The following is a 24,051-nucleotide window of genomic DNA, read 5'->3' on the forward strand; positions in this document are numbered from 1 at the left end:
TTAGGCCAGCACCTGGCTGGAATGCAGGCAGAGCCTGCAGATACACACCACGAGAGGCAGCTTGACCACACCTCCTTCAGGTAAAGCTAGGGCAATCTGGGTACGGCAGAATCTGAGCATGGTGATTGGATAAAACACAGAATCTATGAATCTATGCTTAGATAGGATGGATTCGTGAGTGGAGATGTATAGGGCAGAAAACAGAGCATTAACACAGACTCAAAGTTTGGTCACACCAATTAATACTTGATACAAACACTACACAAAATTAGAAGCATAAGAAAGGAAGGGAAAGCAAGCGGGTAACACCTTCATGGGGTGTTAATAAAGTTAATAAAGCCAATTATGTGTCTATGGCAAATTATTAATATTGCCAGAATGAAAATACATAGTTTCATTTTAAAATGTTAACATATAACATGTCCTAAGCATATGTGAAATAGGTAGCTTCCCGACTGATAACCAAGAGCACTCAACTGTTAAAAGCAGAAATACAGGGAAAAACTATCATATGAAATTTGGCAAATCTTATACTGACATTTCAAAACGTGATTGAGGTAAAACTTAAGTGGGTCAACTAATACAGAGCTTGCCTAGCCTGCACCAACTGGGTTTGGATCCCCACTACTGCATAAACAATGTTGTGGGGCAAGTCTGGATTTCCAAAGTCATTAAGTAGAGGAAGGAAAATCAGAAGTTTAAGGTTATCGTTGACCACACGAGTTTAAGTCCAGCCTGGGCTAGATAAGACCTCTTTGTCACGGAACAGAACAACGGGGGCCGGGAGGGGGGGGGAGAAGGGGAGACTAATATATATATATATATATATATATATATATTTTTTTTTTTTTTTTTTTTTTTTTTTTTTTTAAAGCCAAACTAAATTAGACCATCCATGCATCCGGAAGCTAATTAAGGCTTGACCCGAAGGACAGAGCAGTCTGCAGAGCCGTCAGCTGGAGCTCCAGAGAGCTACTGACGTTGGGAGGATCGCATCTCCCAGGGCGGCCGCGCGGCGGATGGGTCCCGAGCGGCGGTTGAGCTGGCGGCTCGCGCCCCGGGACCGCCACAGCATCCTCCGGCGCGGCCGCTCGCGCACGCGCAGTTAGCAGTCGCTGCTGGGCGGCTGCCGGCGGGATCGGTCTGGGGAGACGCCGGGGACCGAGTAGCGGCCAGTCGGACACCTGAGCTGCCGCTGCTGGACACAAACCCGCAGGACAGGTGTGTGGACCGCGGGCAGCTTGTTCTCTGGGGCCGCGGTGAGGAATCGGGTCCGGATGCCGGGCAGCGCTCTGTTCTGAGACTGGATGGCTCAGCAGGGTGCGGCCAGGTGAGGCTGTAGCTTCAGTTCAGGGACGGGTGTGCAGAGAGCTAGACTCTTGGGTGGGCTTTGCCAGCCTCGGTGGAGATCAGCCCTGGGTGGAGAGAGTCGCCACCCCGAGCCCCTTGGGTCCTCCACCTGCTTCGCTGACGCCGGGGAAGGCCGGGTGCCCCGTCCAGCCTGGCACACCTCGAGTCCGTTATTCCAGCGGTTGTCACTGCTGCGGTTGCCATTGTGGCCCGGTTCCACGGAGCCTCTGCCCGCTCTCCCGGGGGAGTTCTTCGCTCCTTTCTAGAAAACGCAAACAAAACCAGCGTGGACTCCTCATATTCAGCCCACCTCTACAACGAAGCTGAAAGGACCTCCACTCTGCCCCCACCCCACCCCACCCCCACTCGGAGAAGGTAGCTAGAGAATCCTGTCCACTCCCTAGACACTTGGGTGGAGCCTAGTGGACGCCTCTGGGGAGTGGAAAGGAGTGTGTTGAATCCGGCGACACCTTAATGACTAGAGACTCATTATCTCGAAAGCCTGTTTACCTATCAGTCAGATACTTTAACTGAATTGAAGTGGCATCTGCCCCACCCAGGAAGAAGAGGCTCTGCAGGAGTCTGTTTGAGGTTAAAAAGCAAACAGCTAGGAAGTTGGGAGCTGGAGACAGAAAGAAGGTCTAAAGAGAAATAAATTAGGCAAAACAATGCCGTCGATGGGGAGACAGCTCTGAAGATTAGTTGATGTTGAAACTTTTGATGCATAAAATAGTCAAATTAGGGGTGTTGTTTGTTTTGTTTTGTTTGCTTGCCCTTAAATGTTTCGATCTCTCTAGATGTAAAGTTTGGTAATTGTGATCTTGATCACTTTCTAGTCCACAGTTTGTTGGTTTGGTCATCCGGCCACATTGCTCTTTCCCCCTAAACTCTAAGTAGTCTGGTTTTGTCTTGTTTTTCTAGTTGGTCAGGTTGGTTTGTCGTGTGTAAGTGGCAGAGCGTGTTGATAGCTATGCAGGCACCGATGGGTGTTGTAAATTAGCTTCAGGGCTTGTTTCGATGCTTAATAAATTGTCGTTCTTAATTGTGTAATTAGAAAATAAGAGCCACCAGCTTTGATAGGATTTCAGCTATGTCACTCAACCCTTTCAGTTCACGGGTGACAAGAAGCCCAGAGCAGTGGACTGGTTCAGTTGTCCTTTGAACAACGGCGCTAGTCACTTAGTGACATGGTATCAAGGGCAGGAAGCGTTTGAATTCCGTCTTTCTGTAGTTGAGCCTCTGAAGCTTCCTGAAAGAATCATACGGAGTTTTCAATGATCACTCCCGAGGTGCGCGATGATGTCACCTCAGTCGTGCGATGATGTCACCTCAGTCCGCAGTAGAGCTGTATGCAGGCAACAATCTGAGTAATAAGCCCATCTGTGTACAGGAGTGTGAGTGTGTTAAAAAGGAAACTGCTGGGACTGGAGAGGTGACTCCGTGGTTAAGAACACTAACTGTTCAAGCCGAGCGTAGTAGCTCACGCCTTTAATCCCAGTACTCAGGAGGCAGAGGCAGGCAGATCTTGTGAGTTCGAGGCCAGCCTGGTCTACAAAGCAAGCCCAGGACAGCCAAGGCGACACAGAGAGAACTTGTCTGGGGGGGGGCAGGGGGGGAGGGGGAGAACACACACTGTGCTTGCAGAGGACCTGAATTCAGTTCCCAGCACTGATATTAGATGATATCAGATATTCACAACCACTTGTAACTCCACTTCCGGTGCATCTGATGCCCTTTCCTGGCCTTCTGTGGCACCCACACGTGCATGCACATAACCACACAGGAGAAACACACATATACAGAATCAAAGTGTGTGTGTGTGTGTGTGTGTGTGTGTGTGTGTGTGTGTGTGTGTATAATATATATATGGTACACATATATGGCAAATACTCAGAATGACAGAATAAGTCTTGGAAGAAGTAGAACATTTTTAAAATAGAGTCTAATTTAAGAGTTTTTTAGAATTCTTAAATTTAAGAATTTAAAGCATTTTTAGAAAACACCCAGCTTGCAAGAAGGCAAGGGTTAGCCAGCGTAGAAATGACACTGAGTGACAAGGCAGTAATAGCTGTCAGAAAGGTTGGTCCCTAATGAAAGCTGAGGGATGAAAATTGTTCATTCCACAAGTACCCTCTTAGTGAATTTAGTCACCAGACACCCCAGGGGACCAGCGAGACTGTGCTAACTATTTTTGCTTTGTTTCTTGGTGGTGAACATGTTAGGCATGCTAGGTGGGTATGCTAGGTGGTGGGCATGCTAGGTGGTGGGTATGCTAGGTGGTGGGTATGCTAGGTGGTGGGTATGCTAGGTGGTGGGCATGCTAGGTGGTGGGTATGCTAGGTGGTGGGCATGCTAGGTGGTGGGCATGCTGGGTGGTGGGCATGCTGGGTGGTGGGCATGCTGGGTGGTGGGCATGCTGGGTGGTGGGCATGCTGGGTGGTGGGCATGCTGGGTGGTGGGCATGCTGGGTGGTGGGCATGCTGGGTGGTGGGCATGCTAGGTGGTGGGTATGCTAGGTGGTGGGCATGCTAGGTGGTGGGCATGCTAGGTGGTGGGTATGCTAGGTGGTGGGCATGCTGGGTGGTGGGCATGCTGGGTGGTGGGCATGCTAGGTGGTGGGAATGCTAGGTGATGCGCATGCTGGGTGGTGGGCATGCTGGGTGGTGGAGAAGCTAGACAAGCGCTATGCAGCACAGCAGCTCCCAGCCCAAGTCTATGCATTTAGAACCAGTTTGGTTGAGTAGAGGTGATGTTAATAAAAAGGGGAACTAAAGATATAGAAGAACATGGTTACAATTTTTTAAAATTACATTTATTAAGCCAGGTATGATGGTACTTGGGAGACAGAGGCAGAGGGAGGTGGATCTCTGTTAGTTCAAGGCCAGCCTCGTCTACACTGTGATTCCCAGGACAGCCAGGGCTACAAAGAGAGATCCTATTTCAAAAATAAACAATACATTTATTTATTTATTTATTTATTTATGGGTGGGTGGGGTAGTCAACACTATGGCACACAGGTAGAAGGCAAAGGACAACTTTGGGGACTCCGTTCTCTCTCTACTTTGTGGGTCCTAGAGATTAAACTCAGGCCCCCAGGCTTAGCAGCAAGCGCTCACTGAGCCATCTTGATGGCCACAATAAACAGATTTCAATTCAGAGGAAAGAACAAGTTCAAATTAAGAAAGGTGTTGGCTCATCTTTGAGAGTGAATAATTCCTCAAAACTAAAGAGTGACCTCCGAACTGTAAGGTTTGGGAATCCATGGCTAGCTTTCATAGGAAGAAGCAAAAAATATATATAGTGAATGAAAAAAATAAATAGAGGGGAGGAAAGAACCTGGCTGCTCCTAGGTAGGAGATTATTGTAAAGTAAAGGGAGCGCATAGCTAGAAGCAGAGAGAGGGGGAGTCCAGAGTGGTCGTGACCCTAAGCCATGTGAGGAGAGAGGGCAAGCAGAGGGGGAGGGTAGAGAGGGCAAATGGAGGGGGAGGGTAGAGAGGGGAACCAAGTACGGTAGCCAGGAGGTCCAAGGTACAAAAGGGCCAGGTAAACAAAAAGTCCATATGGTCTAGGGAAGAGCCTCTGGAAAAAGGACAGCCCAGCCCCAAGGCTGGAGAGTTCAGGGAAAAGGTGCAGTGTGCCAGCCATGCCCTGTGACAAGTAGGGACTGAGGGATGCTGGGAACCCCTGGAGGCCAGGTCCTCTTTGATGTGTTTGTTAGATAGGCACCTCAGCCATTTGTCCTACGTTGGAAATTCAACACATAGGACTAGAACCTAGTGCGCTGGTGTGTATTTGTAACCCCAGTGCTGGGGAGGCAAAGACCGATCCTGGATCTCAGGTATAGCCATTCTGGAAAATACTATGAAGGCTCCTCAGAAAGTAAGAGTAGAATTGTCATCAAATGAACCAGGTATACACCCCTTCACCAATTCTCTTGTTGCTGACACTTAACTGCTGGATAAAGGCAACTTGAGGAGAGACAGAGAGATGGGTGTGGTCTGGCTCACCGTCGGAGGGAGCACGGGCCATGGCGGCTGGGAAGGCATGGCAGCCGCTCACCTGTGTCAGGACGCAGAGAGAGACGAATGCTAGTGCTCAGCCCATGCTCTTCTTCTCCTGCAGTCGGGGCTTCAGCCCACGGCGTGGTGCCACCCGGAAGTTTTTCTCTAGGTGATCCTAGGTTCTGTCAAGTTGCCAACATGGTTCTGAAGTGATATTGCTGTTCTTTAAGTTTGTTTACAACTATCTATTTAGTATGTGCGCACGCGCATGAAGACAGCTGTGAGTCTGTTCCCCCTCCACCACATGGGTTGTTGGGACAGAGCTTTGGTCTTCAGTCTTGGCACCAAGCATCTTTTCTGCTGAGCCATCTTGCTGCCCCCTCGTCTTCCTGTTCTTGTATTACGCCATTTGCTTGATGGAAGAGCTTTGTTTGTTTGTTTGTTTGTTTGTTGAGAAGAGTCTTGTTATATATGGCTGGCCTTGTTATATATGGCTGGCTCTGCAGTGAGCCCCTCACTCACTCAAGGGCCCAGTACCAGCCCACCAAGTAAAATACTATGAAGTGTGTTTGTATAAATTATGAAAGGCTCTTAGATTTTTAGGATAATGAAGCTTTTAGGGCGTAGCTTTGCCATTTGCAAATGTTGGTTTCTGCACCCAAAAGTGGATGAAGGAGAACTCGGGCTGCCTTTCTTGTTACCAAGTCCAAGTGATCATCTTCCAGTCACTTCCTCTCCCAGAAACCACGCTCTCCTGTGTGTGTGTGTGTGTGTGTGTGTGTGTGTGTGTGTGTGTGTGTGTGTGTGTGTATCTCTGTCTGTCCATAAAGATGGCAGTACCTGAGTATAGAAAGCTCCTATGAAGGTAGATTTCTGTTTAGTGGTTTTGAAAATGTGCATTTTCAAAGTAAACGCTAGGGTGGTAGCCAGAACCTTTAGGAGAAAGTAAGGTCATCTGGCCCCAACATTCATCTAGAGTTCTTATCTCCTGAGAAAGAGCTGTGTCTTTTGAAGTAGTGACGTAGAATAATGCATCTTGTGGTCTGCTTTATAAACTGCTCTAGTGGTAGATAATTTGTACACTGTCAAGTTCAAGTACCTAATATGGTGGTTATATTTTTTGACCTGGATAACCACTATTAAGTTTCAATATTGGACATTTCAGCACCCCAAAACCATAAGCCCACTAGCCCTCTCCTAACCCCCAGCCCTTGCCTAGCTGGTCTCTCATCTGTTCTCCAGTTCTATATGTTTTCTTGTTTATTTAAAGTGCAATGGTGCCAGGCGGTGGTGGCACACGCCTTTAATCCCGGCACTCGGGAGGCAGAGGCAGGTGGATATCTGTGAGTTCAAGGCCAGCCTAATCTACAAAGTGAGTATAGGACAGCCAAGGCTATCATAAAGAAACCCTGTCTTGAAAAACATAATAATAATAATAATAATAATAATAATAATAATAATAATAATAATAATAAAGTGCAATGGTTCGGCACTTGTGACTTGGGTTATTGTGGCTGTTCCTGAGTGGAATCGCTGGGCTGGGCTGCACCCTGCCCCGTTATTTCCCACTGCTGTTGGTATGGTACATTGCCACTCCTCAGCAATATTTGAGGGTCTCCAGTGTCTGTGGCTTTCATTTGTCATTTTTTGATAATAACAATTCTAGTGACTGCTGTGCCATCTCTTATCTAGACCATATTAGTCTTTCGCTGTCTATTTTCTGGAAAGTCTTAGAGTTCTAAGAATCAACTTTAAACCTTTCCCCGTGTTGTTGTTAGCTGTGGGGAAAGAGTGGCATAGACGGATGAGGAGGAGCAGGAGGATGTGCAGTGTACGACTGCTTTTGAATCCATGGCGCAGAACTGCTTTAGCCCCAACAGTGCTCATTTGGAGGTCTGCTGGTAGATAAGCCAAGCACTTGTGCAAAGAGGGCAGCAGGCTGCACTTGGCAGTTGCTCCTCCCGAATGCTGCTGTTACGTGCTGTTTGAAGAGACTTATGGTCAAATAACGAGGTGACGATGGTGGCATTACAGGGACGATGAGTTCAAAAGATCGTGGTCCTCAGCAGACAGCTTGCTACAGCATGAGATTTTATTTTGGCAAAGCACTATTTTGTAAATGTATGACTTAAAATGTATCCCTTAGTTTTGGTGTGTAGACATAAGTCAACTCTAGCTTTATAATTATAAAATGTCCAATTTTGTATATACTCAAAGCTACATTACGTGAGATAATATAAGTGAAAATTTAGAGATCGTGATATCATTTTCTTTCTTTTCAAGGAATCAACATATTATTTGCATCTCATAGATACTGGTGCTGACATCTTTGTACTTTTATGCATTAGCTCTTTGACTTTGGAAGAAAACTTAGAGACGGAAGTTAGAAGTTGGTGCTTTCCTTGTTCCAGGCTGACTTTAAATAATGCTGTTAGTGGTTAGAGCATCCTAGAATGAAGGAGAAATTATTTCTTCTCATGGTTCCTGCCCCAGGGCATCCTTGCCTCAGTTTCCAGTGACTGTTTTTAATTTCACAGAGAGTCAATATGCATTTCCAAGGTGTTGGGCTGTGCTTGGGTCTTCTGTTCATCACGGTCAGTGCAGACCTTATGGATGATGGTGTTGAGGTGGAAGACGTCAGTGAAAACTCAGAAGATGAGCCTTCCTCAGGGGTAAGATGGTTGAGAAGTGAGTGATAAGCTATTCTTTCCACAGTCATAGGAGTGACAGATCCCTCAAGATGCATCTCCTTCCCTCGCACAGCCTTCCTCTTCTCAATGGACAGGAAGACATTTTCCCCCAGCTATGTTCCAGAGAGTGCCTACACACAGCCAAAATGTGTGTTCGACATTTAATCTACTTGTGCTCAATAACACGGGAAGTTTTGGCTACCAAAGCAGGAGTTCACTGGTTAAAGAGGACCAAGTTCTTTAGCAAAGACAAAGGCCTTTAGTTTTGGCTCTGATAATCCTAGTCTTTTCCAGACAAAATGGAAAGTACCATAATTCTCTCCCTTCCTCCCTCCCTCTCTTTCTCTCTCTTGTTTTTGTTTGGTTGGTTTTGGTTTTTTGCTTTTTCAAGACAAGGTTTCTCTGTGTAGTCCTGGCTGACCTCGACTCACTCTGTAGACCAGGCTGGCCTGGAACTCAGAAATCCGCCTGCCTCTGCCTCCTGAGTGCTAGGATTAAAGGCGTGCACCACCACTTTTATTTCTCTATGGGTAGAAAATGAACACACAGGGCATAATGGCGCATGCCTTTAGTCCTAGCACTCGGGAGGCAAAGGCAGGCCGATCTCTGAGTTCGAGGCCAGCTTGGTCTACAGAGTGAGTCCAGGACAGCAAGGACTACACAGGGAAACCCTGTCTTGAAAAACCAAAAAGAAAAAAAAACAGAGAAAGAAAGAAAGAAAATGCATGCAGGAAGGATGGATTTGAAAAAGAAAGGGTGACAAAGTAGGCTTTAGTTGGGCTGAGCCAGGACTCTGCATCTGCGCTGCTAAGGTGTATGTTCTGAGAAGGTGGCTGACAGGAGCCTGCAGAACTTTACAGAGATTTTGGTGTATCTGCCTTGGCCATCCCCTAGAGCAGTGGTTCGCGACCTCCCTAAGGCTGCAGTCCTTTAATGCAGTTCCTCATGTTGTGGTGACCCCCAAACATAAAATTGTTTTGTTACTGCTTCAAAGCTGTAGTTTTCTTGTTAGTATGAATCATAATGTAAAGATCTGTGTTTTCTGATCATCTTAGCTGAGCCCTGTAAAGGGGCCGCTCGACCCCACCCCCTGGCCCCATCCCCACAAAGGACTCGTGATTACAGGTTGAGAACCACTGCTCTGGAGTCTGCACACTGATGCCTTCACATCTAATATTGTGTTGACTAGAAAGCATCCATCCTCTTACGCCAGCCTCCCTTTAAGGGGTCCAGAAAAGTAATAGGAAGTTTTCCCAGACTCCTTTGCTTCCTCTTATCTTTATTGGGTTTTTAATATGCAAATATAAATGTTATTATCTGTCTGCAATGACTATTGTGCTCGTCCCATTAAATCTCAATCCCTGAGAAGGGGTTTCTTTTGAAACCAGTTCTGTGATGTTTCAAAGCAATGCTTAAAGTTTCAAGAGCTGGAGCAGACACCCTCCCTACTCCAGGGGTCTTTGGAAGCACATAGCTTAAGAAATCAACACGGCTGCTCACCACACGTGACCTTATTTGGTGAGGCGACAGGAAGTGGGACAAACATTAAACATGTATTACTGGGCATCAGCTGTACAAAACAACAGGTTTCATTATGACATTCCTAAGACATGACATTTGCAACCAGACCCCATGCCTCCCCAGACCTCTCTTGCCCACATGCACTGTTTGCTGGGCTCAGAACTAACAGAATGACTTAAGATATTTGCAAAAATAAATATCTTTAGCTTTTAAAAAAAAAAAATCTCTTTTTTAGACTATTAAATATAAGACACCTCAACCTAAAGGAGAAGTCTATTTTACAGAAACATTTGACAGTGGAAATCTGGCCGGGTGAGTATTCCTGCATTTTCTTCAATTTGATGGGTTTTCTGAAGCTACTGGTCTATGAGAGTTAGCACTCCTGTGACTTCGTGGGGTAATTTAAAGCTACGTATTTATACAAAGATACAAGTTCAGAATGCAAAGGCACACACAGCATTTCCTTGTATTTTGAAGTATATATTAATAGCGGAGAGTCACGAGACAGCTTTGAGCTGCTGTTGCAGCCACAGTGATGGTCTGCGTATCCATGACGGTCAATTCATACTGATTACTGTACTCCAGAGCCTCTGCCTAGTGTCTAGATCCATCCTCATTTCCCAGTGAGAGTCCTAGGTCTGGCGTGCATGCTTACCCCGCACAGATGTCGGTAAATTCGAGCTGATTGAGCTCCAGCTTCCTGCGGTTCCGCAAAGGCAGGATTAACAGATTCACTTCTTAATGCTAACTCCTCTGGAATAAAAAAGACTGCGTTGGGTAACAACCACTCGTATCTTTACACGCGTCTTTATCTATTACTTGCAAATCCTATTTTAATGGCAAATATCCGTCTTCGCCTTTATTTACAGGTGGGTCTTATCAAGAGCAAAGAAGGATGATATGGATTCAGAAATTTCTATATATGATGGTAAAATACTTATTTAAATATTAGATAACCGCACGCCATGTTCACTAGCCTTTGAGATTATGTTTCTTAAATTATGTTGTCCAGATGTACCACTCTGCCTCACAATGCAATGTCCAGTTTTCATCCCCTCCCTCTTCGGTGTCTGAGGGATTCCCCACTTGAGCAGGCTGACTCTTAGGTCACGGTTGGCCTTTGGACCCACTGAACTCGCTGGCACTGACTGTACTGTTCTGGACCTTTCACCTCAAGCCTGGGTGCTCCCAGCTCAAGAGCAGAGGAGCATTAATGAGTACTGTAAGACTGTGGTCAGCACTGTGGCCCACAGCTCCAGGCCTCGCCTGATATCCACGGGATCCCTGATTATGCCGTGCCCCGGCTTGCCTGTGGAAGTCTTTCTGGTCTAAAAGCAACCTCCTCAACCATCATGTACCCAAAAGGCAGGTCGCCCTCTGCTCTGAGCGACCAGGAGGGGAATTCCACTTTCTAGGACGTCCTCACACCGTGAAGCACACGGTCTAGACATCAGGCTCTGCAAACAGTTACATCAGAGCATGTGCTGGGCTTCAGTTGTCAGTCTCCCGCTCACGGCTTCCGTAGTCGGTTAAGATAAAATCCATGCCTGCTTGCCTCCCTCTGCACAAAACGGTCTCCACCCCAGCAAATCCCAGTTGCCTCCACATGTGTGTGCACGCCAAAGGAACACATGCACAGACCAATCTAAAGCCATTTAGAGAATTCGTCCTCTCAAAAGAGACAATAAGTCCAAGGGACACACTGCCTAAAATAGATCCAGATAAGCCCCGTATTACTTACTATCAAGCCGAAGCTTTGACCTTAAGCATTGTGTTTAAGAACTTCACAGCCTTTAAGAAGAGCCAAGTCAAATGTTCTAGAAAAATATCTTACATGACGTGGAGGGTGCTTTAGGGAAAACTGCAAATACATATTTTGTTTATTTATTTTTATGTTTTTGGTTTTTGGAGACAGAGTTTCTCTGTGTAGCCCTGGCTCTCCAGGACTCACTTTGTAGACCAGGCTGGCCTCGAACTCACAGCGATCCACCTGCCTCTGCCTCCTCAGTGCTGGGATCAAAGGCATGTGCCACCACACCCACCTCACTTATTTTATTTTTAAGATGGGTCTTCTATGTAACCTTAGCTGCTTTCAAGCATGCAATTCTCCTGCCTCAGCCATTGGAGTGATGGTGTGTTTACAGGCATGCACAACAATGTGTTGGTCCTAAAACTCTTTTTTTTTTTTAAAGATTTGTTTATTATGTATACAGTGTTATGTCTGCATGTGTGCTTGCAAGCCAGAAGAAGGCACCAGATGTCATTACAGATGTTATGAACCACCATGTGGTTGCTGGGAATCAAACTCAGTACTTCTGTAAAACATAGGTGGTGCTTTTAACCTCTGAGCCATCTCTCCAGCCCCTGAAAATCTTCCTTTAGTTTTTAAATTCAATTATATATATATATATATAACAACAGACTAAAACTCAAGCTGCTTTGATCATAAAGACTTGAGGCATTGTTTTTTTTTAAGAGAAAAAAAAAATAGAAACATCAGTGATTTAAATGTGTCCATAAACGTAATTACAATTGAAACACTGCAGCAAAGTAACCATCTTTTGCTGATTACATTTTAAAACTGTAATGTTTTATGCAAATTAACATACTTTTTTTTTTTTTTCTATTCTAAAAAGAGTAAAGGCGTGATGTCCAACACAGAACTTTGGGGCTACTCAGCCCACCTGGCTCACAGCCTGTGTAGCCTCCATGGTCTGACTGCAGGAACATTCAAGCCTGAAGGCTCAAATCTCAGCCCTGAGCCCCTGCTCAGCTTTAGGGCTTGCTGGCTTAGGGCTTCTCTGGGGCATTGCTGCTTTCCGGCCTGGAGCTCGCCCAGCCTCGTGACTTAAGGAGAGAAGGGTTTGTGTGAGGAGAGAGTTTTCAAATGTAACTCAAGTACCTGCAGGAACCGCTATATGAGTGCTTAAGAGCGCTACATGTGTCCTAGTGAGCTGTCACCCTCGGGGCCGACTGCTTACTCTGTGTAGGATGTACTGTGTCTCGTTTGCACTTTTAAATACCTCAGTTTATTTTCATTTTTTAAAAATTTCATTCATTTTATTTTAAGTCTCTGGACAAGGCAAGCTTTGCCCTTAATCAAGCGGGTGCACTCAGAGATGTGAACACCCAGGAAGTGCAGAAGTCAGTATTCACAGATCTTATGAGGCAAACCATATGTTATCACTTGTTTATTGAAAGTCTGTCAAGAAATTTTAATTGCAACCATTTGAGAAGTGTACCTGCCGTGTTATTTATTAGTCTTCTGAGTTTTTGCTAAGGAAATGAACCCAGTTTCTGACAATAAGAAAAAAAGGGTGACGGAAACAGGAAGAGAGGAGAGGAAAGAAAGGAAGAGAAAGGATGAGGAGAAAAGTGAGGGAAAAAGAGGAGAAGCAGGAATGAGGACAGAGAGGGGACAGGACAGGAAATACAAACTTCAGATATTATTTTTATTTTCTGCGGTGTGATATGGTTTTATTTTTTTCCCCCATAATTGGTTTTCATAGGGAAAGATCACTACTGGCAACTGCAGAGGTGGGAAGCTTTGCGCGTCTTCTGTTTTAGCTCATTTCCTTTTCTTTCTTTTAGGAAGATGGGAATTAGAGGAGCTGAAGGAAAACCAGGTACCTGGTGACAGAGGGCTGGTTTTAAAGTCCAAAGCCAAGCACCACGCAATATCTGCTGTCCTTGCAAAGCCCTTTATTTTCGCCGATAAACCTCTGATAGTTCAGTAAGTTTCAAGACTCTTTCATTTGTGTTAGTCTAGTACAACTTGGTATCTGAATGCGGGTTAGGTTTTGGTGCTGTGCACACAAAAAAGTTTGCACAGTTCCCTTCCCGGGTTCATATACAAATGCGTATATACATAACCATGCCAGGGCTGTGGGGACAAACAGGTTAGTGGTAAACTCGCACACTGTATGTCTTGTGCACACAATTCTGTCACAGTAAAGGGTAGCACCTAAGTCACCACTTTCAGCTTTTTAGTTCCATGCTCTTACGATAGCGACCTCAGGATACTCAGGACAGAGCCTTGAACATGACCAGTGACGCCCCTGAAAGGCAGCAGATCGCTTTCAATGGGAGACTGTGTGTGCAGATCGGTGTCTTTCAAGCATGGCGCTCTTTTGAAAGCCCCGTGCTGTCTGACATCAACCACGTGGTCTGTATGTGCACTGCCCCCAATGTCAGATATAAACTCCCAACCCTCTCTGTAGGGCTGGGAAGACAAAACCAAGCCCCAACCCCGCTCCCTGTTCAGATCACAGAAGGAAGGGAGTCGCTGTTGCAGGCTACATTGGGTCTGAAACTGTCCCAAGTTTATATGTCCTATGAAAATAGCAGTAGGTACAGGCAGCCCCTGGGTTCTCTTGTTCTCTGCCAGTACAGTGGACAGTAGTCTTTCCTGGGATCACTTCCTGAAGGACCCTTGGTCCCTAAGTCACCTGGAATACAACAATGTCATTTTTATTTAATTTTCCTGAAAATGGCAAACTTTAGGCCACAGCAGGCATCATTTCTTCTGTTTTGTTCGTCAAAGATTTGAGCCCCATAAAGAAACTGTCAAATTGTGTTTTAAGTAAAACTTACACTTTAGGGGGACCAAGGTTTCTTTTATTTTTAAACTTTTAAAAAGTGTTTTTGCTAAGTTCCATAATAGAATGTGACATTTTTGAGCCTTTATCTCCATATCATCACAATCACCTTAAGTTCTTTAAGTGGGTGAGGGCCAAGCCACCATAAGTGAGCAAACTGAATTTAAAGCTTGTTAAATGACTATGCTCCCTCAGCATGTCAGTGGGGCTGGTGCAAGACTCAGGTAGTTTAGCTTTCCCATTTGGGAGTATTTGCTTAGAGCCCCCTCTTATGGACAGCTAGGGAACTGCATCACAGCAGGGCTGCATCTCCTGCAGGCTTGCACGTTATGTACATATCATATGTATGTGTGTGTGTGTGTGTGTGTGTGTGTGTATCACTCCTCTCTCTGTCTCTATCTGTCTGTCTGTCTGTCTCCCTCCCTCCCCCCTCTCTCTCTCCACCCACCCCACCCCCTGTGATACAAGTGTGTATACCAGTTGGGTTCAAACTGACAAGTTATTATTTTGGTTTCAGTTTTCGTCTCACCCTCTGAAGTTACTTAGGAAACATTTAGAACCATGTCGTTCATTAGATGATTACTATTGTGCATGGTTTCTTTAGTTTTTATCTTTTTATTTCACTTCACTTAACAAAACCATTTTTCTTTTTTTTTTCTTTCTTTTTTCTCACTTTAGTAGCTATTTTATGGGTTTTTTTCACATGTGATTCATTAATTCATCAAACGCCTAAGCTTTTGCTTTATCATCTTAGCAATACTATTTCCTTTATAAAAAAAAAAAAAGCCTTAAAAAGGAAAAAAAAAAAAAAAAAACGCCTGAGATTTCTAGTATATTGTAAATCTACGAGAAACTCGGGTTTTTAGCCATCACACTAACAGCGGAAGTTTCCTTCTTCTAGTGACTATTTGAGGTGAACTCCAAGTTATTGAGTGAGACTCTGAAACCTCTTCACTAGAGAAATTCAACAAATTGAAACCGTTGCGCCTGGTTTTGGTGGTGTTGAATTAAAAGTTGGTGCTGGATCCTGCATCTCCGAAGTTATCATCCGTTTCTGAGAAAGCTGATGGAGCCAGGCTAGGCTCGTACGGAGCGTGGAGGCTGGGGATTGGCTCAGTGGGAGGGTTTGTCCAGCTTGCTTGAGACCCTGGATTTGATGCCCAGCTCCCTCGAAAAGGAGACTGTAGGGAGAACTTACCGCATCAGGATTTGAAGTTTCCTGTTGCAGCTTTAATTAAAAAATCTCTTTATCCTCATGTTAATACTTTTGCTGGAAAAATTATGTAAATGAGATGGTTGGTTTATCTGCAGTTGGTTGTACTTATTTTTTTTTTTAATATTTTATCATCATGACTTCACTTAGAGCATTTGAGGAGCATTTCTGCTCACTTCCTGTAAGGTGTGGATATTCTTTATGGGAACGGGCTTGGTGGTGACGTCAGACAGTTGTGCCTGAGGGGGTTGAGAGTAAGTCGCTCTACTTTAACGAGCAGTGAGTAACATTTACTTATCAGCAGTATGTTTCTTTTTCTCTCCGTTCAGATATGAAGTAAATTTTCAAGATGGCATTGATTGTGGAGGTGCATACATTAAACTACTTGCAGACACTGAGGATTTGATTCTGGTATGCCATTTTAATATCTAAGAACACCTTATTAAAGTCAGTAAGTATTTTAAGGAGTGGTTGACAACGACTGAACTTTTTATTTTCAATTGAAAAAGGTAACTGTTCCAACATGAGTTTACGTGGCCTTTACAGTTTGCTGTCAAGACTCCCATACAGCTGCACTGCATGGAGAAGACCTCAGCTCTGCTCCTTAGTCTGCAGTAGAAGTAACCGGGTGCTCAGAGATGCTCCTGAGGTCTCAAAGTGCCTCTGAGAAGTCAAATGGTGGCACAAAGTCCACATTAAAAGCTGGGTTGTTTCAGTCACCAATGCACAGGAAAGACTAAAGTAGCTTTGTAGTTCTGAGAGTTTGGGGCCATTTCTTACAGCATCTGCAAAAGAAAAGGTCACAGTGGCAGCTTTGTCAGGGTCAGGCTATCGCGGAAGTAAGGAGGCATGGTGTTGTTGAGATGGCTTTGCTGCCTGCCGGCCAGCTGTGGGCTATGCAACAGAAACCGCTTTCTGCAGTACTGGCTTTCAGATCAGGCAACAGAGAGGCCATTTGTAGGATGCAGTGAAACTATTGTTTAAAGTCTTGTAGGTCTCAGTGGCAACGTGGCAAAAACGTAATTGAATTCCTTTAAGTGCTTACGGGACCCACTGAATCCAGAGCCCTGTTAAGGTAGGAACTGTCACCTCCACATCTGAGATGTGACCTCGTGGGGATTCAGAGGGCTCGGAAGCTTGCTCAGCCACATGCTCTTGGTCACGTGGCCACAGCAGCATTGGAGCTGCAGTATCTGTGTGCAGACCCCCTACTCTGGAGCAGGATGCTGTGCCAGGGGAACAGACCCCACAGGGAATGAAATCTGGGGTGCCTCTCTGTGTCTGAGCACTTTTTTTTTTTTTTTAACTAAGAAGGGTCATTTCCTGGTATCTTCCTGAGTAATGGTAATCAATAATCATCTTAGTCTAAAGTCGTGGATGCTTAGTCTCCCGCGAGCTGCCAGCCTATTTGCATCCCTCAATTGAAGCTTTTTTCCTGAGCTCGTCCCTGCAGCTTGAGGAAGGAGGCAGCTTGCATTTTTCTAAAGTAACACATAACTTCGAAGCAAAAGTTTTCACTTTGCCATATTCTTTATTATCATTTGTATTATCTGATAAGTTGACATTTAATATAGTCGGTGAACTCCACGCAGTGGACAGAACAGAGAAACTCAGGGGCTGCTCTGTGACCCTGCTCTGACCTGGACCATCATCTCTCTTTCAAGGAAAACTTTTATGATAAAACATCCTATACCATCATGTTTGGACCAGATAAATGTGGAGAAGATTATAAACTTCATTTTATCTTCAGACACAAACATCCCAAAACCGGAGTTTTTGAAGAAAAGCATGCCAAACCTCCAGACGTGGATCTGAAGGAGTTTTTCACAGACAGAAAGACGCACCTCTACACCCTTGGTACACCTTTAATTTATTCATTCAAAAGTTCCCACGGGGATGCTGACGCCTTGTGCTCTCAGGAGAAAAGAAATGTATCTACCTTTAAGAAGTTTCTTAGCTGGGCATGGTGGTATACACCTTTAATCCCAGCACTCGGGAGGCAGAGGCAGGTGGATTGCTGTGAGTTCAAGGCCAGCCTGGTCTCCAGGACAGCTAGGGTTGCACAGAGAAAGCCCATCTCAAAAAAAAAAAAAGGTTTCTCTTTGGGGGAAGATAAGTTGTGTCTAATGGTAGCAGGGGTAGGAGGGGGGTCAGAAGAGGAAATTTCTGGATGGAAGCCATTAATGATTCAATGTTCCTGGTAGTGTGCCCAGGGAGAGAAGTTTATGTAGGAAAATGTATGATTGTAGGGAAATCCACTTTTAAGGGTGATGTATACTGACTGGGTCATAAACTTTCAAGTAGTTCTGAAACAGTTTGAGTTCTTTGCAATAAATTTGCAACTTGTTAAGTTGGCGGGCTTTGTTTTAATATGAGGAAGATTGGACTACATTCTGTGACTGTAAAAGAGCAAGACTTTGAGGCCATGAGTCCCCACCAGGATTAGCTAGCTGTTCGGTAATTTTACCTATGGAAATAATGGACTTTTTTAATGTTGAAAAAAATGAGTTTAAGACAAATTTATGTTTATTTTAGAAACTATTGAGCTAGTGATTTCAGCAAGTTTTGATTCAATACATTGGTTTTTCCTAGTTAAGAGAAATTTGTATCCATAAATTTTAGGTCACTTTATTATTTAGAAGATTACCTTTCCAATGTCTGTCTGGATAGTAACTATAAAGTGTTGATGTTGTTCTTCAGTGATGAATCCAGATGATACGTTTGAAATATTAATCGATCAGAAAGTCGTGAACCAAGGGAGCTTGCTAGAGGATGTGGTCCCGCCTATCAACCCACCCAGAGAAATTGATGATCCCAATGATCAAAAGCCCGATGAGTGGGACGACAGAGCCAAAATCCCCGACCCCACGGCGGTCAAGCCGGAGGACTGGTAAGCCAGCTCGGCGGCAACGCCTTGAGCTGACCCAGGGACGGTTAGTGACAGTTACAGCCGTGAAACTCTGAACAGCCGAGCTGTTAAGACTGTTTGCTTTAGTGACTTTGTATGAAATAAGTTGACGTGCATTCCTATCTTTTATTTTAAAGTTTCTGTAATATTTTTATTTTGATGTCTTTTTCTCACCGTGTGCTTTTTTTTTTTTTTTTTTTTTTTTTTTTAAATAATGATATCAGTTCTGTGGAAAGATCGATGAGTTTGAAACAGGAAGCCTTTCATTTTAATTCCTGATTCCTGGCTTGGTGTTCTTCATATGTGTGCGGTGTTCTTCACGTGTGTGTAGTGTTCTTCACGTGTGTGTGGTGTTCTTCATGTGTGTGCAGTGTTCTTCACGTGTGTGTGGTGTTCTTCATGTGTGTGTGGTGTTCTTCATGTGTGTGCGGTGTTCTTCACGTGTGTGCGGTGTTCTTCACGTGTGTGCGGTGTTCTTCACGTGTGCGGTGTTCTTCATGTGTGTGCGGTGTTCTTCATGTGTGTGCGGTGTTCTTCACGTGTGTGCGGTGTTCTTCACATGTGTGCGGTGTTCTTCATATGTGTGCGGCGTTCTCTAGAGGTGTAGATTGTTTTTTGGTTAGATTTGGTTCAGTTTGGTTTGGTTGGCTGGTTGGTTTTTGTTTTGTTTTATGTTGTTTTAGTTGGTTAGTTCTTTGTTTGTTTGTATTGTTTAGTGTTTTGTTTAATAATGACCTGGCTTTAGGTTGCCGCATTATCATCACCTTATAAAACCACCACCGGACTCACTCACGCCAACACGCGGAAAGAAGCACTGTTTATCTTTACTGGCTGTTTGTGTAGTTTCCATTCCTTAACTGACATGTACTGGTTTGACGAGTGCTCCCAGCTTGAGGTCGGGTGGTCAGGGATGCCTGTGTGTCACTCTTCTGAACTAGTCTTTGTCTGTCATGTATGTTTTATGATTTCTGCATACAAACCACGTACTTTCATTCCTAAGAACCAGGTTTTTTCCTGTTGGTTTCATAACCCTTAATGTAACCACCATGTTAAGGTTGTGCTGCATGACAAATAGCCCCAAAGTGACCAGGCAAAGAGAACAAGCCATATTGGCTCTTACCTCAGTGGGCTGGGGCAGGGTGTCGAGGTGGCCTGGCTGGGGGCTCTGACTCTGGTTTGTTGACAGGCTGCGTAACCGGCTCAAGTGCCTAATCCCTGTCCTTTCCCACATGGCCCTCCCTGTAGCTATGCTCATGGCATCTTAGATCACATCAGAAGAGAGAGACAGCACCCTGAAATTGCTGCCACATTTTACAACTGGGTCTCCCAGCTGGAAGGAGACTTCACAAAGGTGTGAATACAAATCCTAAGATTTTTTTTTTTTTGAGTTTTTCACTTCCTGTGAGACTATAAAATGATTCTTACATGCTTGTTGAAATGCTGTTTTCTCTATATTTTCTTAGTACAGTGAATTACAGTGACTGTCTGTCCAGTGTTGACTAACAGCCACCTGTTCAGCACTAATTTTTTTCAAGGCAGGGTTTCTCTGTGTAGTCCTTGCTATCCTGGACTCACTCTGTAGAACAGGCTGGCCTCGAACTCACATCAATCCACCTGTTGTTGGCTCCTGAGTACTGAGATTAAAGGTGTGTGCCACCACGTCCTGTTTATTCAGTGCTATTATCTTTTCTTATATATAATCTGTTGGGTTCTACTTAAATTTTTCTTTAGATTTATTTAATTATAAATTCTGTGCTGCTAAACTCATTGCAATGCTTAGCTCTGTGGCTTCTGATGGACACACTGGCGTCTGTCGCAGTTTCATCTCCTCACAAGGGTCTTCACATTCTGCAGCCCTAAGGACATTTCTGTCCTTGTAACTTGGCAAAAATGGACCCTTATAGTGTCTGGCTTCTCATCTGGCTCCCGAGCCTGCCCTGTGCTGGCACTTCTGTCTGCAGCAATTGCATGGGGTGTCATCATAGGCCTGTCCCTTCACAGGTTGATGGAAATCTTTGTGATGCTCCAGTTTTGTGTAATTACAAGTAATTATATTTTGTAATAGGCATTTGCAGACAGAATTTTGGTTGGACATAAATTTCTGCTATTGTAGGTAAATGCCTAGGCACTGGTGGGCTGTTCAGAAAATGTGTATACATTGATGAGGAGCTGCCAGCCTTTCCTGAGGCCTGAGCTATTTTATTTTGCATTCCCACCAGGTTCACACAAGGGTGTCAGCTGGGTTTTACATTTGCAGCGTCCTGTTTCTGGTTTTGTTTTCTTTTCTTTTGGACTACTCTAAAAGGTTTGCAGTGGAAGCCTACTGTTTTAACTCATGTTCCCCAAATCTCACACAGCACCTGGTCCTTTCCCCTGCCCCACAATGTCGTGTGACAGAGGACCACCTGAGGTCGTCAGCTCTCTCCTTCCATCTCGCAGGTCCTGGCGATTGAACTCAGGTCTTGTGTGGCAGCCCACATCTTCACCCACTGAGCCATCTTGCTGGCCTTAATGTGGGTTTCTTACAGGTGATATGTATTTGGTTTTTTTCCTACTCTGCTTTCCGTGAGCTCTCCCAGCTGTTACATGTCTGAAAGTGTGTTTGCATCAGCATAGTTTTTGAAGAATATCTTTACTGACAACTAAGCAGTGTGGGAGGCTCTCTCTGACGAGGTATCACTTTCCTTGAGTCTTGCTTTTGTAATGATGGGTTGATGATCTCTGCCTAGTGTGTCACTGATTTTCAGTTTTAAGATATTTTTTCCCCACACTGCCGGTTTTCATAGGTTTGGTTTTGCCCTGTTCTGGTGTGGGTTTCTTTTTCCTCACAAGGTCTTCCTTCCGGCTCTTTGAGCTTCTTAGAATGTAGGTAGGGAAAAAAAAAAAAAAGAATGTAGGTAGGCAGTTTGTACAGTGTGTAGATTTGGCTGCTACTTCCCTGGGCATTATCTCACATTCCCTGGCCATTGTCTCACATTTCTTTTCTTTGTCTTTATGTGAAAAGTTCTTTCATTTCTCCAGTTGCTTCTTTTCAAACATTGTTGTGACCACCTGTCAAGAACACGGGGTCTTGTTAGGAAAGCCAAATGAGTCCATGCTGATGCACAGAGACGCTGGCCACAATGGGATGGCTTTCCTGGACATGGTGGGATGCCTTTCCTGGACATGGTGGGATGCCTTTCCTGGACATGGTGGGATGCCTCTCCTGGACATGGTGGGATGCCTTTCCTGGACATGGTGGGATGCCTTTCCTGGACATGGTGGGATGCCTTTCCTTCAGGGAGCTTTACAGAAGGTGGGAGGAGCAAGCTGTTGGGTAGAAAGTAAGAAGTGACTTCCAAGCCATCCTTTGTCCCAGGAGCTCACACCACTTCAGACTTGTAGACCCAGAAAGGGGAAGAAGCTGTAGACAACAGCTTCGCATTTGTCCTATGCGTTAGGTTTGTGTTAGGAGATGCTAAAAGAAAAGCTGTGTCAAACGCCACCATCTGCTTGCTGTATGTGTTCAGAGACTGACTCTGGGGTCAGATCAGCTGAGACTGTGCATGTAGCAGAATTGGGTTTGGTTTGCAGCTCAAAGCTTGTGTGAGAAGCCATGGCTGAGCTGATGACATCACAAAGTCCGTTCTCCACAGGGATGATGACGTCTGGGTCACTCTGCGGCTCACCATGCCCAAGCTCCTCAGGGCTTTCTTCCTGTGTGTTACTTTTTAAATTAAAATAGGAGAATTAAATATGGAGAGTTTTATTTTTTTTAATGGAGTAGGAAGAATCTTTTTAAATATGACATAAATTAGAAAAATCACAAAATGTTAATATAGTCAGCTGCCTGAAAACATATGTTTTGTATATGGCAAAAGGAACAACAGGAGGCCGGGTAAGGTGTTAGAAACATGTGGCTCTGCACGCGGAAACTGTGAGCAGGAGGGTCAGAACACCAGCGTTGTTCTGGACTGCACAGAAAGCTCCAGGCTAGCATGGGTACACAAGACCCTATCTTTAAAAAGAGAAAGCACCAAAAAATATAATTAAAGGCACATGAGGGCTCGGTGAGCTGGCTTATTAGGTAAAGGTGCCTGCCACGGGGCCTGGGGGCCAGGGTTTCACCCCGGGAGCCCACATGAAGGACAGAACCAACTTCTGTAAATTGTCCTCTAACGTCCTGTGTGCTGTGGCATACAGTGCACATGCACACACGCATGTGTATGTGTTTGCACACACTCCCAGATATAAATAATAAATTAATGTGATTTTTTTGAAACCCTGAAAAAGTGGAAAGATTACATTTTTACAGCATATAGCCATCAAAGGGCTAATTTCTTATTGCAAAGGGACTAAGCTACCTAAAGAGATATGGATGGCTTGGATACACACATGTGCATGCCTAGCTTAGCTGCAGACACCGTGCTCCTGGGTATCCAGGCTAGGTTCCAACATCTGCTTTCCTCTCAGCATGTCCTGTCTTGCCTGAGTTATCGCTGGGATTGCCCACTGAGCTCTGCTTCTGGCTAGCCCTGTTAGCTCTTTCTAGATTTTCCCAAGCTATTCCCACACACATACAAACTCCAAAGGCTTCTCAACCACACGGGTAGGGGTAGCTGTGGAAATAAACACATTCCTCAGAGTCAGTTTCTGGGTTAGATTTTTTTTCACTGTGACAGAAAACACTCGGGAGTCAACACATAAGGAAGTCAGACTTGGGCTCAGTTTCAGCCATTTTGTCCTGGCTCCACTGTCGGTGGGTGTGTGGCCAGGACACCTGGGAAAGGCATGTGTTGTCAAGCAGAGAAGGATTGTTTTATGTAACAAGATCCCTGCTTGAAATCTGGTAAGCTAGACATCTGAAGCTAGGTTAATTTGTGAAATCAAAGCCCTTACAATCCAGTCACCTCACCCCTGAATTCGACTGCACTGGGGACCAAGCCTCCAACATATAAAGTCCAAACTGTATCAGTAAGCATCCAGTACAGAATTGTTGCTGGCTGAGTTTGAGTGACAAAAGCAAGCTGGAGCATGCTGTGTATGCAGTACTGTCATTTATGCAACAAAGTGTGTGCACAAGTGTGCATGGAACGCAAGACCACACATGACAAGTTAATGAAGTGTGCGTATGTGTGTTGGGGTGTAAGGTGCCCTTAGTAGGCACACAGACCAAATGATAGGACACACTGCTACAATACCTTCTGGACATTTTGACATGTGTATGTAAGAACTTCTTAACATACAATAATTACAATCATGTATTTACAGGGATGAAAATGAACCTGCCCAAATAGAAGACTCAAGTGCCATTAAGCCTGATGGCTGGCTTGATGATGAGCCAAAATTTATCCCCAATCCTAACGCTCAGAAGCCTGACGACTGGTAAGCATTCTTTAATTCCACAAAAAGTGCCAAGTGTATCTTGACTATTTGCTAATTTTTATTGCTTCCTGCAAAGACTGTAAGTCACTATATTCCCACTGCTCTGATAACTTCAGGAGTGACGACATGGATGGAGAGTGGGAGGCACCACACATGCCTAACCCGGCCTGTCAAATCGGATGTGGCGAATGGAAACCTCCCATGATTGATAACCCAAAATACAAAGGAATCTGGAGGCCACCAATGATCAATAACCCTAGCTACCAGGTAACAACCACTGTCCCAGGTCCAGAGTAAGGTCGAGCTTTCGCTTACCTAATCCTCAACAATGTCCTGTAGCTTTTAGAAGTTTGATTTGTAATTTTCTGAAGTTAAGGAAAGTCAACTAATTTAGGTCAGGAAAG

General features: G+C 44.8%; 2 protein-coding genes across 2 annotated transcripts in view; both read left to right on the top strand.

Annotated features, from left to right (window-relative positions):
* Mgat4d (MGAT4 family member D) overlaps positions 1-1,342 on the top strand; it is a 39,675-nt gene extending 38,333 nt beyond the window's left edge. Inside the window, exon 12 of the mRNA XM_051169323.1 lies at positions 1,004-1,342. Coding sequence (XP_051025280.1) covers positions 1,004-1,342 — 339 coding nt within the window. The remainder of the gene's footprint in view (positions 1-1,003) is intronic.
* The window catches only part of Clgn (calmegin), a 28,611-nt gene continuing 5,667 nt past the window's right edge, over positions 1,108-24,051 (top strand). Inside the window, exons 1-10 of the mRNA XM_051168514.1 lie at positions 1,108-1,221; positions 7,891-8,025; positions 9,800-9,876; positions 10,434-10,492; positions 13,156-13,297; positions 15,705-15,786; positions 17,040-17,232; positions 18,076-18,265; positions 23,534-23,647; positions 23,764-23,914. Coding sequence (XP_051024471.1) covers positions 7,900-8,025; positions 9,800-9,876; positions 10,434-10,492; positions 13,156-13,297; positions 15,705-15,786; positions 17,040-17,232; positions 18,076-18,265; positions 23,534-23,647; positions 23,764-23,914 — 1,134 coding nt within the window. The 5' untranslated portion in view covers positions 1,108-1,221; positions 7,891-7,899. The remainder of the gene's footprint in view (positions 1,222-7,890; positions 8,026-9,799; positions 9,877-10,433; positions 10,493-13,155; positions 13,298-15,704; positions 15,787-17,039; positions 17,233-18,075; positions 18,266-23,533; positions 23,648-23,763; positions 23,915-24,051) is intronic.

Source organism: Acomys russatus, chromosome 26 (genome assembly GCF_903995435.1).
Source record: "Acomys russatus chromosome 26, mAcoRus1.1, whole genome shotgun sequence".
NCBI lineage: Eukaryota > Metazoa > Chordata > Mammalia > Rodentia > Muridae > Acomys > Acomys russatus.